This window comes from Chiloscyllium punctatum, chromosome 17, assembly GCF_047496795.1.
Source record: "Chiloscyllium punctatum isolate Juve2018m chromosome 17, sChiPun1.3, whole genome shotgun sequence".
NCBI lineage: Eukaryota > Metazoa > Chordata > Chondrichthyes > Orectolobiformes > Hemiscylliidae > Chiloscyllium > Chiloscyllium punctatum.
This window is the reverse complement of record NC_092755.1, coordinates 52962238-52975464: the sequence shown is the minus strand read 5'-3', so window position 1 is coordinate 52975464 and position 13227 is coordinate 52962238. Positions and strand designations below refer to the sequence as shown.

The window sequence follows — 13227 nt, the reverse complement described above, 5'->3', positions numbered from 1 at the left end:
ACAACAACACTTTGAAAAGGAGGAAGAGAACAAAGGTAGAGACCACATGCTCAGTGAGAGAGAGAGAGAGAGAGAAACTTACATTGCTGTCTGACACATCAGTGAATCTGCACAGCTACTGCCTTTGCTGTTTGATTTCAGGTATTTCTGGACATCGGAGTGCATCTAAGAAAATTTAACAAACCATGAAATTCACAGCTGACCTTGGAGGAACCTCTGTGAGAAAGCCCACAGCACAGGATCGGTTAAGTGCATGATCGTTAAGTGTAACCCTGTCTTTTTTCAATAGTATATGGGTTCTTTTTGGTTATATGTTTTATTAAGATCTGTCTCTCGATTAAAATTTTAAAATACAAACCAAAGGTACTAAGTTAACCTGGAACAGTGATTTTTAGAGCTGTAGATTGTTAAAGTACAAAGATGGCCTTGAGTAGAGTGCTGTGCTCTTCTTGTCAGATGTGGGAGATTAGGGAGAGTTTCCATGTTGCTGATGATTATATCTGTGGGAAGTGTGTTTGGCTGTGAATCCTATCAGATCTTAGAGATTGGTTGGAGCAGCAGTTAGAGACAATGAGGAATTTAAAGGAGCTAGGGAGTGTAATGCATAACAGTGACAATAAGGGAGATACAGTCAAGTAAATAGGTTACCACCAGGAATGGTAGCAGAGGGAGGCAGGTAGTGCAGAACCTCCTGTGGCTATCCCCATCTCAAACAATTATGCTGTTTTGAAAAATGTATGGGTTGATAGACTCTCAGGGGAATGTATCATGAACAGCCAAGTTTCTGGTACAAAGACTGGCTCAAATATAGTGAGGGGTATATCAGGTTCCAAGCGATCAATTGTGATGGGACTCTCTCATCAGAGGCACAGACAGATGTTTCTAGGGCCGACAGCAAGAAATCAGAATTATGTGTTGCCTCGCTGGTGCCAGGATCAAGGATATCTCAGAGAGAATGCAGAATATTCTGAAAGGGGAGTGGGACCAGCAGGAGGTTGTTGTACACATTAGAACTAATGACATAGGAAGGAAATAGGATGAGTTTCTGGAGGGAGAATATAGGAAGCTAGACAGGAATTTAAAAAGGAGGTCCTCAATGATAATAAAATCTGCAATACTACCAGTGCTACAAGCTAGTGAGGGTAGGAATAGGAGGGGAGAGCAGATGAGTGCATGGCTGAGGAGCCAGTGATGGGAAAAAAGTTCACATTTTTGGATCATTGGAATCTCTTCTGGCTTAGCAGTGACCTGTATGAGAAAGACCAATTACACCTGAATTGGAAGGGGACTAATGCTGGAAGGTGGATTGGCTAGAGTTTCTTGGGAGGATTTAAACTAGTAAGGTGAGGAGGAATGGGACCCAGCAAAGAGATGAATCTGAGACTGGTACAGTTAGGAAAGGGAGCAAGTCAAACACTCAGGGCAGACAGGAACAAAGCAGAGAATAAGATAAATTAAACTGCATTTATTTAAATGCAAGAAGCCAACCAAGGAAGGCAGATGAACTCAGGGCACGGTTACGAACATGGGACTAGGGGATCATAGCAATTACAGAGATGTGGTTCAGGGATGGACAGGTCTGAAAGCATAATGCTCTAGCATACAAATGCTTTAGGAAGGATAGTAAGGGTGGGGGCAAGAGAGGAGGGGGAGTGGCATTTCTGATAAGGGATAGCATTACAGCTGTACTGAAAGAGGATATTCCCGGAAATACATCCAGGGAAGCTACTTGGGTGAAACTGAGAAATAAAAGAGACTTGATTATCTTATAGGGATTGTACTATAGACCCCCAATAGTCTGCAGGAACTTGAGAAATAAATTTGTCAGGAGATCGCAGTTATCTTAAAAATAATAGGGTGGTAATGATAGGGAATTTTAACTTTCCAAACATTGACTGAGACAACCATAGTGTTAAGGGTTTAGCTGGTGAGGAATTTGTTAAGTGCGTACAACAAAATTTTCTGAGTCAGTATGTGGATGTACCTACTACAGAAGGTGCAAAACTTGACCTAGTCTTGGGTAATAAGGTAGGGCAGGTGACTGAGGTGTCAGTCGGGAAGCACTTTGGGGCTAGTGACCATTATTCTATTCATTTTAAAATAGCAATGGAAAAGGATAGACAGGATCTAAATGTTAAAGTTCTAAATTGAAGGAAGGTCAATTTTGATTGTTAAAGCGTTAACTTTCAAAAGTTGATTGGGGATGGATGTTCATAGGTAAGGGGACAGCTGGAAATTGGGAAGCCTTCAAAAATGAGATAATGAGTGTCCAGAGATAGTATATTCCTGTTAGGGTGAAAAGAAAGGCTGGTAGGTATAGGGAATGCTGGAGGACTCAAGAAATTGAGGATTTGGTCAAGAAAAAGAAGGAAGTACATGTCAGGTATAGACAGGATAAATCGAGTGAATCCTTGGAAGAGTATAATGGCAGTAGGAATACACTTAAGAGGGAAATCAGAAGGGCAAAAAGATAGCTTTGGCAAATAGGATTAAGAAGAATCTAAAGGGATTTTATAAATACATTACGACAAAAGGGTAACTAGGGAGAGAATAGGGCCCACAAAGATCAGCAAGACAGCTTATATGTGGAACTGCAGGAGATGGGGGAAACACTAAATGAGTATTTTGTATCAGTGTTTACTGTGGAAAAGAGCATGGAAAATACAGAATGTGGGGAAATAGATGGTGACATCTTGAAAAATGTCCATTATTACAGAGGAGGAGGTACTGGGTGTCTTGAAATGCATAAAGGTGGATACATACCCAGGACCTAATCAGGTGTACCCTAGAACTCTGTGGGAAGCTAGGGAAGTGATTGCTGCGTCCCTTGCTGGGATAATTAGATCATGGATAATCAAAGGTGACATGTCTGAAGACTGGATGTTGCCTAACGTGGTGCCACTATTTAAGAAAGGTGATCAGGAAAAGTCAAGGAACTATAAACCGGTGAGCCTGACATCACTAACGGACACGTTGTTGGAGGGAATCCTGAGAGACAGGGTTTAAATGTATTTAGAGAGGAAAGGACAGATTAGGGATAGTCAACATGGCTGTGTGTGTGGGAAATCATGTCTCACTAACTTGACTGAGTTTTTTGAAGAAGTAACAAAAAAGATTGATGAGGGCAGAGCAGTGGACGTGATCTATATGGACTTCAGTAAAGCGTTCAACAAGGTTCCTCATGGGAGACTGGTTAGCAAGATTAGGTGTAATGGAATACAGGGAGGACTAGCCATTTGGATACAGAACTAGCTTGAAGGTAGAAGACAGAGGGTGGTGGTGGAGGGTTGCTTTCCAGACTGGAGGCCTGTGACCAGTGGTGTACCACAAGGATCGGTGCTGGGTCCATTGCTTTTCGTCATTTATATAAATGATTGGATGTGAACATAGGAGGTATAGTTAGTAAGTTTGCAGATAACTTGCTAAATTGCCCGTAGTGTTAGGTAAGGGGTAAATGTAGGGGTATGGGTGGGTTGCGCTTCGGCGGGTCGGTGTGGACTCATTGGGCCGAAGGGCCTGTTTCCACACTGTAATGTAATCTAATCTAATAACACTAAAATTGGAGGTGTGGTTGACAACAAAGAAGCTTACCTCAGAATACAACAGAATCTTGATCAGATGGCCCAATGGGCTAAGGAGTGGCAGATGGAGTTTAATTTAGATAAGTGTGAAGTGCTGCATTTTGGAAAGGCGTATCGAGGTAAGGCTTATACACTTAATGGTAAGGTCCTGGGGAATGTTGCTAAACAAAGAGACCTTGGAGTGCAGCTTCATAGTTCCTTGAAAATGGAATCTCCAGTAGATAGGATAGTGAAGGTGGCGTTTAGTGTGCTTTCCATTATTGGTCAGAGCATTGAGTATAGGATTTGGGGGGTCATGTTGTAGCTGTACTGGACATCAGTTAGGCCACTTTTGGAATATTGTGCGCAATTCTGGTCTCCCTCCTATAGGAAAGGTGTTGTGAAACTTGAAAGGATTCAGAAAAGATTTATAAACATGTTGCCAGGGTTGGATGATTTCAGCTCTGAGAGAGGCTAAATAGAATCATAGAATTCCTACAGTGTGGGAACAGGCCCTTCAGCCCAACAAATCCACACCCACCCTCCGAAGAGTAACCCACCCAAACCTATTCCCCTATCCTATTACTCTACATTTACCCCTGACTAATGCACCTAACCCGCACATCCCTGAACACTATGGGAATGTTAGCAAGGCCAATTCACTTAACCTGAACATCTTTGGATTGTGGGAGGAAACCGGAGCACCAGAGGTAACTCCCCGAGACTTGGGGAGAATATACAAACTCCACACAGACAGTCGCCCGAGACTGGAATCGAACCCTAGGGGAAATGGTCCAGTCAAATTTCAATGGTGGGATGAGTGTAGAGTATGTCTCAAACTTGTGTCCACACTCTAATTCTGCCCTGGAAGACCTGATGGTCCTTAGTTTTGTCCAGTCTTCTGTTGTAACTATGGTAGGGGACCAGACAGAACATGGAAGAAAAAATGAGTCAGTGTCCATGTTGTTTCTCTGAGAGTTCATCCAAGAAACCCCACTGCCCTTTCATGGAAAATCCAGGCGGGTGATGGTGGCTATGAAACCAGAACTCCTCACCTTTAAATAAAGCTGACTGCCTGAAAACAGACCAATTTGAAAACATTTATTAGTAAAGAATATTTTCCACAGAAGCATTCCGATGCAGATATGTCTCTGAATGGTTTTCAATTGTACTGACAAGATATTAAATACAAACCCAAACAAACAAGCAGGATATGTGAATGATATGGTGGCACTAGACAGAGTAGGCCAGACACATGGTCATCCTCTAGCTGTCTCTAGAGTAAAACAGAAAACACGGGACACATTCTGTACAGTGCATTTTTCCCAGAGGCATGCCCCTGTGTCTTGTCCAGCCTTCTTCATTCCTATTGGATTTGGCTGAAGAGGTGAGTCTTTGTTTTTCATTCGGTATCAGTCTGTCACTCACTGATCCTGCATTTGTTGTTGCATTCGTTGCAACATTTCTTGCATTCGCCGCAGCTGCAGAAAGAAAGCCCAAATTACTGAGTACTGCAGCTACTGTAACACACCAGCAACAAACGGCAGCTAAACATCAATAGGCATGTAGTCGATACAACAGGATTATGGTCACCTAAAGATATTGGGAACACATATTTAGATAATGCATAATCCATGTAGTTGAACACATACTAATTGATTGCTACACACCATTAAATAATATTCATTTTACTACGAAAACTGTATTTGCAATAATGAAACATTTCTATATCTGTGGCATTAAGAATACTTGGGTGTTTTAAAAAGTTAGCATGGATTTTTGACTTGCTGTAAAATTGACAGTGCAGTTGAGCCACCAGTTATAGAAAGTATCAAATTTCAATTTCTGATTTTAATAGAAATGGAAATTGGGAAATTTCTCCATTGTGCAGCTAATTTGCAACTGGAGTCTCATGTCTGGTAATAAATTGAACGTGTAGCCTTTTGTCATTTGGACAAGATGTACCACTGCCTATGAAAATTCAGCACTGGCAACATTAGCCATGTCTTGAGAATGAGTAAATGTGCACGAATGACCACAATTATCTGGTACTACCTATTATCTAAGAACCTGCTAGTTGCATTGCCTGTTGCTGGAGTGATCTTTCAGAAATATCAAATGCAAAAATGTCAGACTGAAGGAATGGCAGCAATAAGACAAAAAGACGAAGTTGCAACAGTGAAGTAAGCATTTACAAATGAGTCTATTCACACAAACAACCGATATCACCAGATATCTCATAGTCACTGGCTACCACACGTGTAGCCTAGACTCCCCAGATGCTCACCTCCTCATCCTTCATTTTGATCAGTTTCTCTGTCTCTGCATCTGGAGTTGGCACAGGTAGTAAGGGGAGTGGACTTTCTGCTCGGTTGTCCTGGGTCAATTTACTGTGAAGTTCAAGAAAGAAGACATTTCAGTGGCTATCTTCTTCTCATTTTGAGGTGAACCAAATTGAGAACATCATATTAGCATGAAGAAAGAGAGTTAAATCTTGAACTTCTTCAGGGTGGTTCTATGCAGCTCCAGTTAGCACCTCATCAAGAGACAATGGTCTTACAAGGAAGTATCACAAACAGCTTAAAATGCCTACTGAGGTTCTTTCATCGAGTAGTCTCCCACCAGAATTGCAATACAGGCACGTGGCACAGGAAAACCCCCATACAATTTCAAGGCAACTCATTAGTAACAATCAGTAAGTCAGTGATTTCCACGAGAGAGCTTAAGTTCTATGGCAGAAAATTGATGGAAATCCGGGGAAAATATGAAGGTGGCATTTACAACAGATATCAGTACAAACCTCCATTAAGGATTTGCCCATTCAGTGCCTAACACTGTTAAAATTTTTAGAATAGTACATACCTATAAGAGGCCAAATGATTTGAATATTTCTTCAATTGACTGCATATTGATGGAATTTCATCAATGTAAAGTAAACATTGATCTCATTTAAAAGATGACATCAGATGCAGATGAATGCACAATGATTTTACATGGCATGAATCAATTATAAATATAAATGGAATAAAATTATGATTGTCTGCATCTGAGACATTTTCAGATTCTGCAATGAAGCAACTGAAAAAGCTGACAAAATGCGAGGCCACATTGTCAGTGGAAATAAAGTTTATTGAGCTTCTGCTCAGATTGCACAACACGCTTGCCAGATCACAGTTGAATTATTGCACACAGCTCTGGTGTAAAAGGGACTTGTAACTATTGGCATTAAGAGTTTTCAGCCTGAAGAAAAGTTTCCAGTAGGTGAAACATGGGGAAAGTTTAACAACCTCAGCACACAGAAAAATGTTGAAGGAAACTTAAAGGAAGTGGGAAAGGAAGGAGGGATAAACTATTAAACAACATAGGTAAGGTAAACTCTAAAAATGGTTCCTATAATTAGTCAGATTAATGAAGTTCAAGGTTAAAAGTGTGAATTAGTGAAGACTGGGATGAAAACATGAGTACTGTGTGCAGTTTTGGTCAGCCTCATTATAGAAAGGACGAGAGATGGTGCAGAGGAGATTTATCAGGATTTTGCCTGGGCTGGAGTGTCTGAATTATGAAGAAAGATTGGATAGACTGGAGTCATTTTCATTGGAACAGTAAAGGTTGAAAGGGAACCTGGTAGAGGTGTGTAAGATTATGAAGTGCATAGATAGGAAGGATAGGAATACACTTTTTCCATTAGTAGTGGGTCAGTAACCAGGGAACATAGATTTAAGATGAGAAGTAGAAAGTTAACAGGGGAATTGAAGAGAATTTGTTTCATTCAGAGAGTAGTGGGAATCTGGAATTCACTGTCTGAAAGGATTGTTGAGTCAGCAATTCCTGTAACACTTAGATATTCATTTGCATTGCTATAGCCTCCAGAGCTATGCGCTAAATGTTGGAAAATGCGATTGGTGCAGTAAGACCTTTTTTGACTGGCACTGATATGATTGCCTGAATGGCCTCCCACTGTGTGGTAGGTCAGCCCCCTGGGAATTTCAAGGTCACTGTGCTACACACATTCATTGAAGAGTCAGAATCCTGGACTGACAGCTCTTAATGGGTTGATCAACCTTTTTGATTTTAACATTGGTTATAATTACAAAGAAAAAGCAATTGCACCTTTAGAATTTTTCAAAGTTGGAGGCCCTGACATTTCACATGATTTTACTGAATCATAAATTTATAACTTACAATTAACAAACCGTTAACTCTGATTTCTCCCCATTGATACTGCCAGATCTTTCTGATTGTATGTGAGAGAGAGAGAGAGAGAAATTTATAATTTAATTGATCCATTTTTGTGCTGAAGCCACAGCACCTTTGATGTCTTGTTACTGGGATGAGTGATAAGAAGTTTTTGCTAACTGCTGCCTAACAAGCCATCTGTTAGCAGGACCACAACAAATCGTCTTCAGATGATTTTTCCCTCACAATGGTCAATGATTTATATCTCCACCTAGTAATGTGGTGTCAGCAGTTATATGGGAGGTGGGATCCTTGCATCCTTCCATCAGACCTCTGCATTAATAACTGAATGGGCTTTCCAGAACAGTGCCTAAATAAGCACCTATTCAGATGGATAATTCTTAATGCTGCAAGGCAGATCCAATTCTCCACCATAGGATGAGTGCAAGAGAGATGGTAAACAAACCTTGTCATTTCCTGAATACACCTGGCCCGGAAATTCTCATAGTGAATGTCCCAAGTCACATCCTTCAAGTCCTGCATGTGTGTTCGGATCAGCATATTCCGAAGTTTTACAAAGTCACAGTGTGCCTGATTCTCCACTAGGAAATCAAAACAAAAAGGAAGTTTGTTCACTACATTTTCAAATTACTTGTTGTGTTTACAGATTTTTAACTGACCTGTTCAGAGGTGTTATGACACACATATGGGATAGAATCATAGAATCTTAGAGATGTACAGCATGGAAATAGACCCTTCAAACAAAGTTGCCAATGCTGAACAGATATCTTAAATTAATCTAAGCCCATTTGCCAGGTTTTGGCCCATATCCCTCTAAACCCTTCCTGTTTATGTACTCGTTCAGATGCCTTTAAAATGTTGTCAATGTACTAGCCTCCACCACCTCCACTGGCAGCTGATTCCACATATCTAACACCCTCTGCATGAAAAAGTTGCCCCTTAGCTCCCTTTTAAATCTTGCTCCTCTCACCTTAAACCTTACCCTTTAGTTTAGGACTCCCCTCCCCGGGAAAAGTCCTTGACAATTCACCCGATCCATGCCTCTCATGATTTTGCAATCCTCTATAAGATCACCCCTCAGCCTCAGATGCTCCAGGGGAAACAGCTCCAGCCTATTCAGCCACTCATTATATCTCAAATCCTCCAACCTTGGCATCATCCTTGTAAATCCTTTCTGAACTCTTTCAAGTTTCACAACATCTTTCCTTTAGTAGGGAGACAAGAATTGAATACAGTATTTCAAAAGTGGCCTAACCAAAGTCCTGTACAGCTGCAACATGACCTCCCAACTTCTTGAACCCAGGTATTCTAGTCCAGAGAAATACACTACCACTGCAGCACAAGAGGCCTAATTACATTGCACTATTTTGTTTGCACACTTCCCTTTGAGAACATTGCAAAGCAGTGGATGAATTAGAGTCAGCAAAATTAATGTACTGTTTATGGTAGTGATCATTTTTCTCTTAGCTGATAACATGCCGAGTCCCATGGTAGGAAGGTGGTGATAATAGTTTTATTGAGACGAACAGCACATTAAGCTCAACAATCCCACTGCATATCAATATGAAATTCAGAGTTTGAGGTAGTTTTCACTCACCTTAGTGCAACTTTTTCTCAGAAATCAGCATAACCATTATTTTTAGCGCATATTTCATGTATCACAAAGCAAGTTTCCAACTAACCCTTTCAGGCTAGTTTGAAAAAAAGAACTGCATAAGAGTTATACTAGTCTAAACCTGCCTTGTTCACTGAATGGTTGCAGTGTGAATTAACCACCATTCAGAGGTTCCACAAATTGCACTGGTTTGCAGGTCTCTGGGGAAACTCTACAAAGCTCGCTCTTTTGGACACATGGACACTACTAGGCACAATCTTCAAACATGTGAGTATATTTCTTTTTAAGTTACTCAGAAACTGGCTACTGTTGCACAATGTAATGAGCAAATCACTCCACAATATTTTGAAAAGTTCTTTTATCGGGTGGCAGATTAATACTGACTTCTCTATAGCGTCAAGGATGTTCCCTACTACATTAATCAAACAACATCAAATTAACACTCTTACTGCATCAAGGGATAATTTTTAGAGCATTTTTTTTAAATTGCCCCATTACACTCATTCATGACAGAATTTACTTTTAGCATACCTGCATGAGTTAAGCAAAAAACTCAAAAGGGAAAGCAAAACTTTGAAATGGGGACAAAGAGCAACAAAATTGGCAATTACACACAAACTAGAACCCTCCCCAATCTTTTTAACTTTAATTTCGTACCTGTACGCAAAGTCAAAACCTGACTCAATAATTTTTACTGTTGTAACAGCAGTAAAGTAGCTGCTCACTGGAACTCATAAGGCAGCCTGGGATGTAGTGCTGGCCAGCTACCCTGCAATGTGCAGCAAATTATGGAAAATGTAACAAATGGATTTCTGCCAGTTTCTTCAGAGAACCAGTGTGATAGTGCTAGAGTTTTGCTTTTACTATTCTCTTACTTTGCACTTAGGGAGAGCCATCTTTGGAACACTGTGTAAAGTTTTGGTTGTCATGGTATAGGAAGGATATTATTAAATTGGACAGGGTGCAGAAAAGATTTACAATGATGTTACTGGGGTTGGGGGGGGTTGAGTTATAAGGAGAGGTTGGGGCTTTTTTCATTGGAATGTAGGAGGTTGAGGGATGACTTTATAGAGTTTTATAAAATCATGAGGGGCATAGATAAGATGAATAATGAAGGCCTTTCCTATGTGGTTCATATGTGGAATGAACTGCCAGAGGAAGTGGTAGATGCAGGAACAATTGTGATGTTTAAAAGACATTTGAACAGGTACATGAATAGGAAAGGTTTAGAGGAATACGGGCCAAGTGCAGGCCAGTGGGGCTGGTTTAGTTTGGGAAACTTGGTCAGCATGGACAAGTTGGACCAAAGGGTCAGTTTCTGTGCTGTATGACTCTATAAATTATTGGGATTGTTATTGGGATTGTGTTTTTGAAAAGAATTTGGAATGACTTGACTTTTTACCAACTTTTCCCCACCTATTCCTGATTAATCTTTTTGAGGAAGGGTTGCGCAGGCAGCACTTCAGTAAAACTGATTAAACCCATTGTACAAGCCACACATAGAGTATCAATGAGCTATTTAGTCATGGGGTCATCAGAACTGAGCTTAACCTCAGTCAATACCCAGAAACAGGTATCTACAGCAAGGGTCAGCGGAAAGTATTAATGAAAATCCCTGCTTGAGCACATTTGCACTAAAGGCAATTGCTCCACCCAAACATTGTCCCACATAAGGTCAGCTAACTGGGCAGAGGTGTAATATTGAACTTGGTAACTTCTCATTTTTCCATCAGTTCAATGTCATTCAGAGCCATGTCATACTGTGTTCTCATTCAGCTTTAGCATATTCAATTTCGTACATTCACATGACTGTTCAAGAGGTCTGTGTCGTTTTTGCTAAAGCATTCATTTTCTCACAGGTTTGAAGATTAATAAAAGTCGTCTCATACTCTATACCTTCTCCGAATAAATTCATTTGGAATCAGGTATCACTTTGTCCTGTTAAAACTCACCTTCTACAATCCCCCAGGGATACAGTCGCCCACGGACTCTCTGACCCCGTGCCTCCACCACTGTGTTGCTGCCAATGACTGCAAAGGGAATGCTCTCCTGAAATGAAAGGGAAGAATTGAAAGACCTGCATTGATATAACACCTTTCAGAGAAAACACATGACCCAAATGGTTTGTGGCCAATGAAGTACTTCTGAAATGCAGTCACTCTGTTATAATGGAAATATGACAGACACTTTCTGAACACCAATATCCAACAAACAGTAATGTGATGTCAGGTCATCAGGGGGAACACGCTTACCCTTCTACAAAACAGTGCAGTGAGGCTTTAACATTGATTTGAGAAGGTAAATGGGGCCTCAGTTTACTGCATCATTCAAAAGCTGTCAGTTCTGACAAACCAGCACACTCTCAGTGCCACAGTCGTGTCTCATATCTGATTTTTATCTTCCAGCCCTGGAATGGGACTTGATCCCACAAACTTCAGAATCAGAGGAAAGAGTGATCCCAACAGAACCTCAGCTGATAGCTGATTCCCATCATCAAACAAAGCAAAAATGGCATTTAGCAAGATGAATAAAACTGAAAGGGTAAACATTTCACAATGTCTGACTAACATCTTCTCACAATGTGACTTAATTTATTAATTGATTCACACCTATATTAAGCAAATTGCATTTCAAAATAAATGAGGATTAATTAGTAAAGATACCAATTTCTGAGAGTAAAGAAAGGAAGATGAACCTGGTCTGAATGGCCTGGAATGTTCCTCTGTGAGAATAGTTAGAGGCTTTGATCGCAGACTTTCTTAATGACATGAGCAAACACAAAGCAGAGTTTCTGAACAAATTAATGTAAGTTGATGAAATAACTTTATTTGTCTATCTCGTAGTGTTACGATCCTTATTGATTTCAAGGGACTTCAATACATTTTGGAGTTAGGCTCTATTCCATTATGTTTTATTCTGATTGCCGGTCAAACCATCAAAAGTCGAAATGAGGTCCTATTTGATTCAATCCGAAGTTTGAATTGGGGAGGATCACATTGACACTACAATTAAAAACAGGCTGTTCTCTATCAAGTAAATGGTCAGAGTTGATGCTGCTGTCGAAAATTGCTTAGCTGTGCTTATTTTTATCACAGCTTCGTCTTCCCTGGAATTCATTTTCCCTGCAATCCAATTATGATTCATTCCTACAACTTTGATCTCCTCTCTTCATTCCTTATTTCCAGTGTAAAATCCTTCTCTTGCCTTGAATCCTAGAATCCCATCTTACCTTGAGTTCCTTGTCTTGTTGTTTAAACTCGTCATCCTCATCTGAGTCACACTCTGGAAACTGATATATTTTAATTCCATATTGTTCAATTTCGTCTCTAATCTGCATTGGCATAGGAATGAACATGACAGAGTTAATTTCCTAAGAAACCGACTGATGTACTGAAATATTCATGATGACAATAACAATAAATTTGTTTGTCATAGTAAAGCATGCCAATGAATTTCAGGAGCAAACAGATACTAAGTAAGAGTCAGGACAAAGGAAGAAAGTCAAGTGATGGCACAATCATTGGATTGGCTTTGAGAAATGTTGCAGGAAGACAAAGAATGAAAGAAGAGAATTCCAGAATCTGGAAGCATGATGACTGAATGCCCTGTGATAAAACGTGGTACAGGAGGAGGAATAAAAATATTATAGACTAGTGTCAGAGAGACATACAATATAAACTGAGACATGGGGATTGAACAGGTTGCAGAGATGGTGGAGGAATAGATGAAGTTTATGAAGTGTGGGGACTCCAAAATAATGGCTGTGGAACAGTGGTAATCCCTAGGGTTGCTACAACAAATGGTTGGTACAATATACAATGGCAGCAGGAGTTTTGGAATTTGTTCAGGGTGGAA

The 13227-nt window shown here is 40.3% G+C and overlaps 1 protein-coding gene across 3 annotated transcripts in view; it reads right to left on the bottom strand.

The window, feature by feature from the left end:
• Window positions 1–4646: 4646 nt before the first annotated feature.
• Window positions 4647–13227, bottom strand: part of septin5a (septin 5a) — a 128193-nt gene continuing 119612 nt past the window's right edge. For all 3 annotated transcript variants that reach the window (XM_072587137.1, XM_072587139.1, XM_072587136.1), the window contains 5 exons: window positions 12602–12703; window positions 11325–11421; window positions 8203–8338; window positions 5848–5950; window positions 4647–5041 (listed from right to left, as the gene is read on the bottom strand). In XM_072587137.1, the coding sequence (XP_072443238.1) occupies window positions 4985–5041; window positions 5848–5950; window positions 8203–8338; window positions 11325–11421; window positions 12602–12703 (495 nt within the window). In that variant the 3' untranslated portion in view covers window positions 4647–4984. The remainder of the gene's footprint in view (window positions 5042–5847; window positions 5951–8202; window positions 8339–11324; window positions 11422–12601; window positions 12704–13227) is intronic.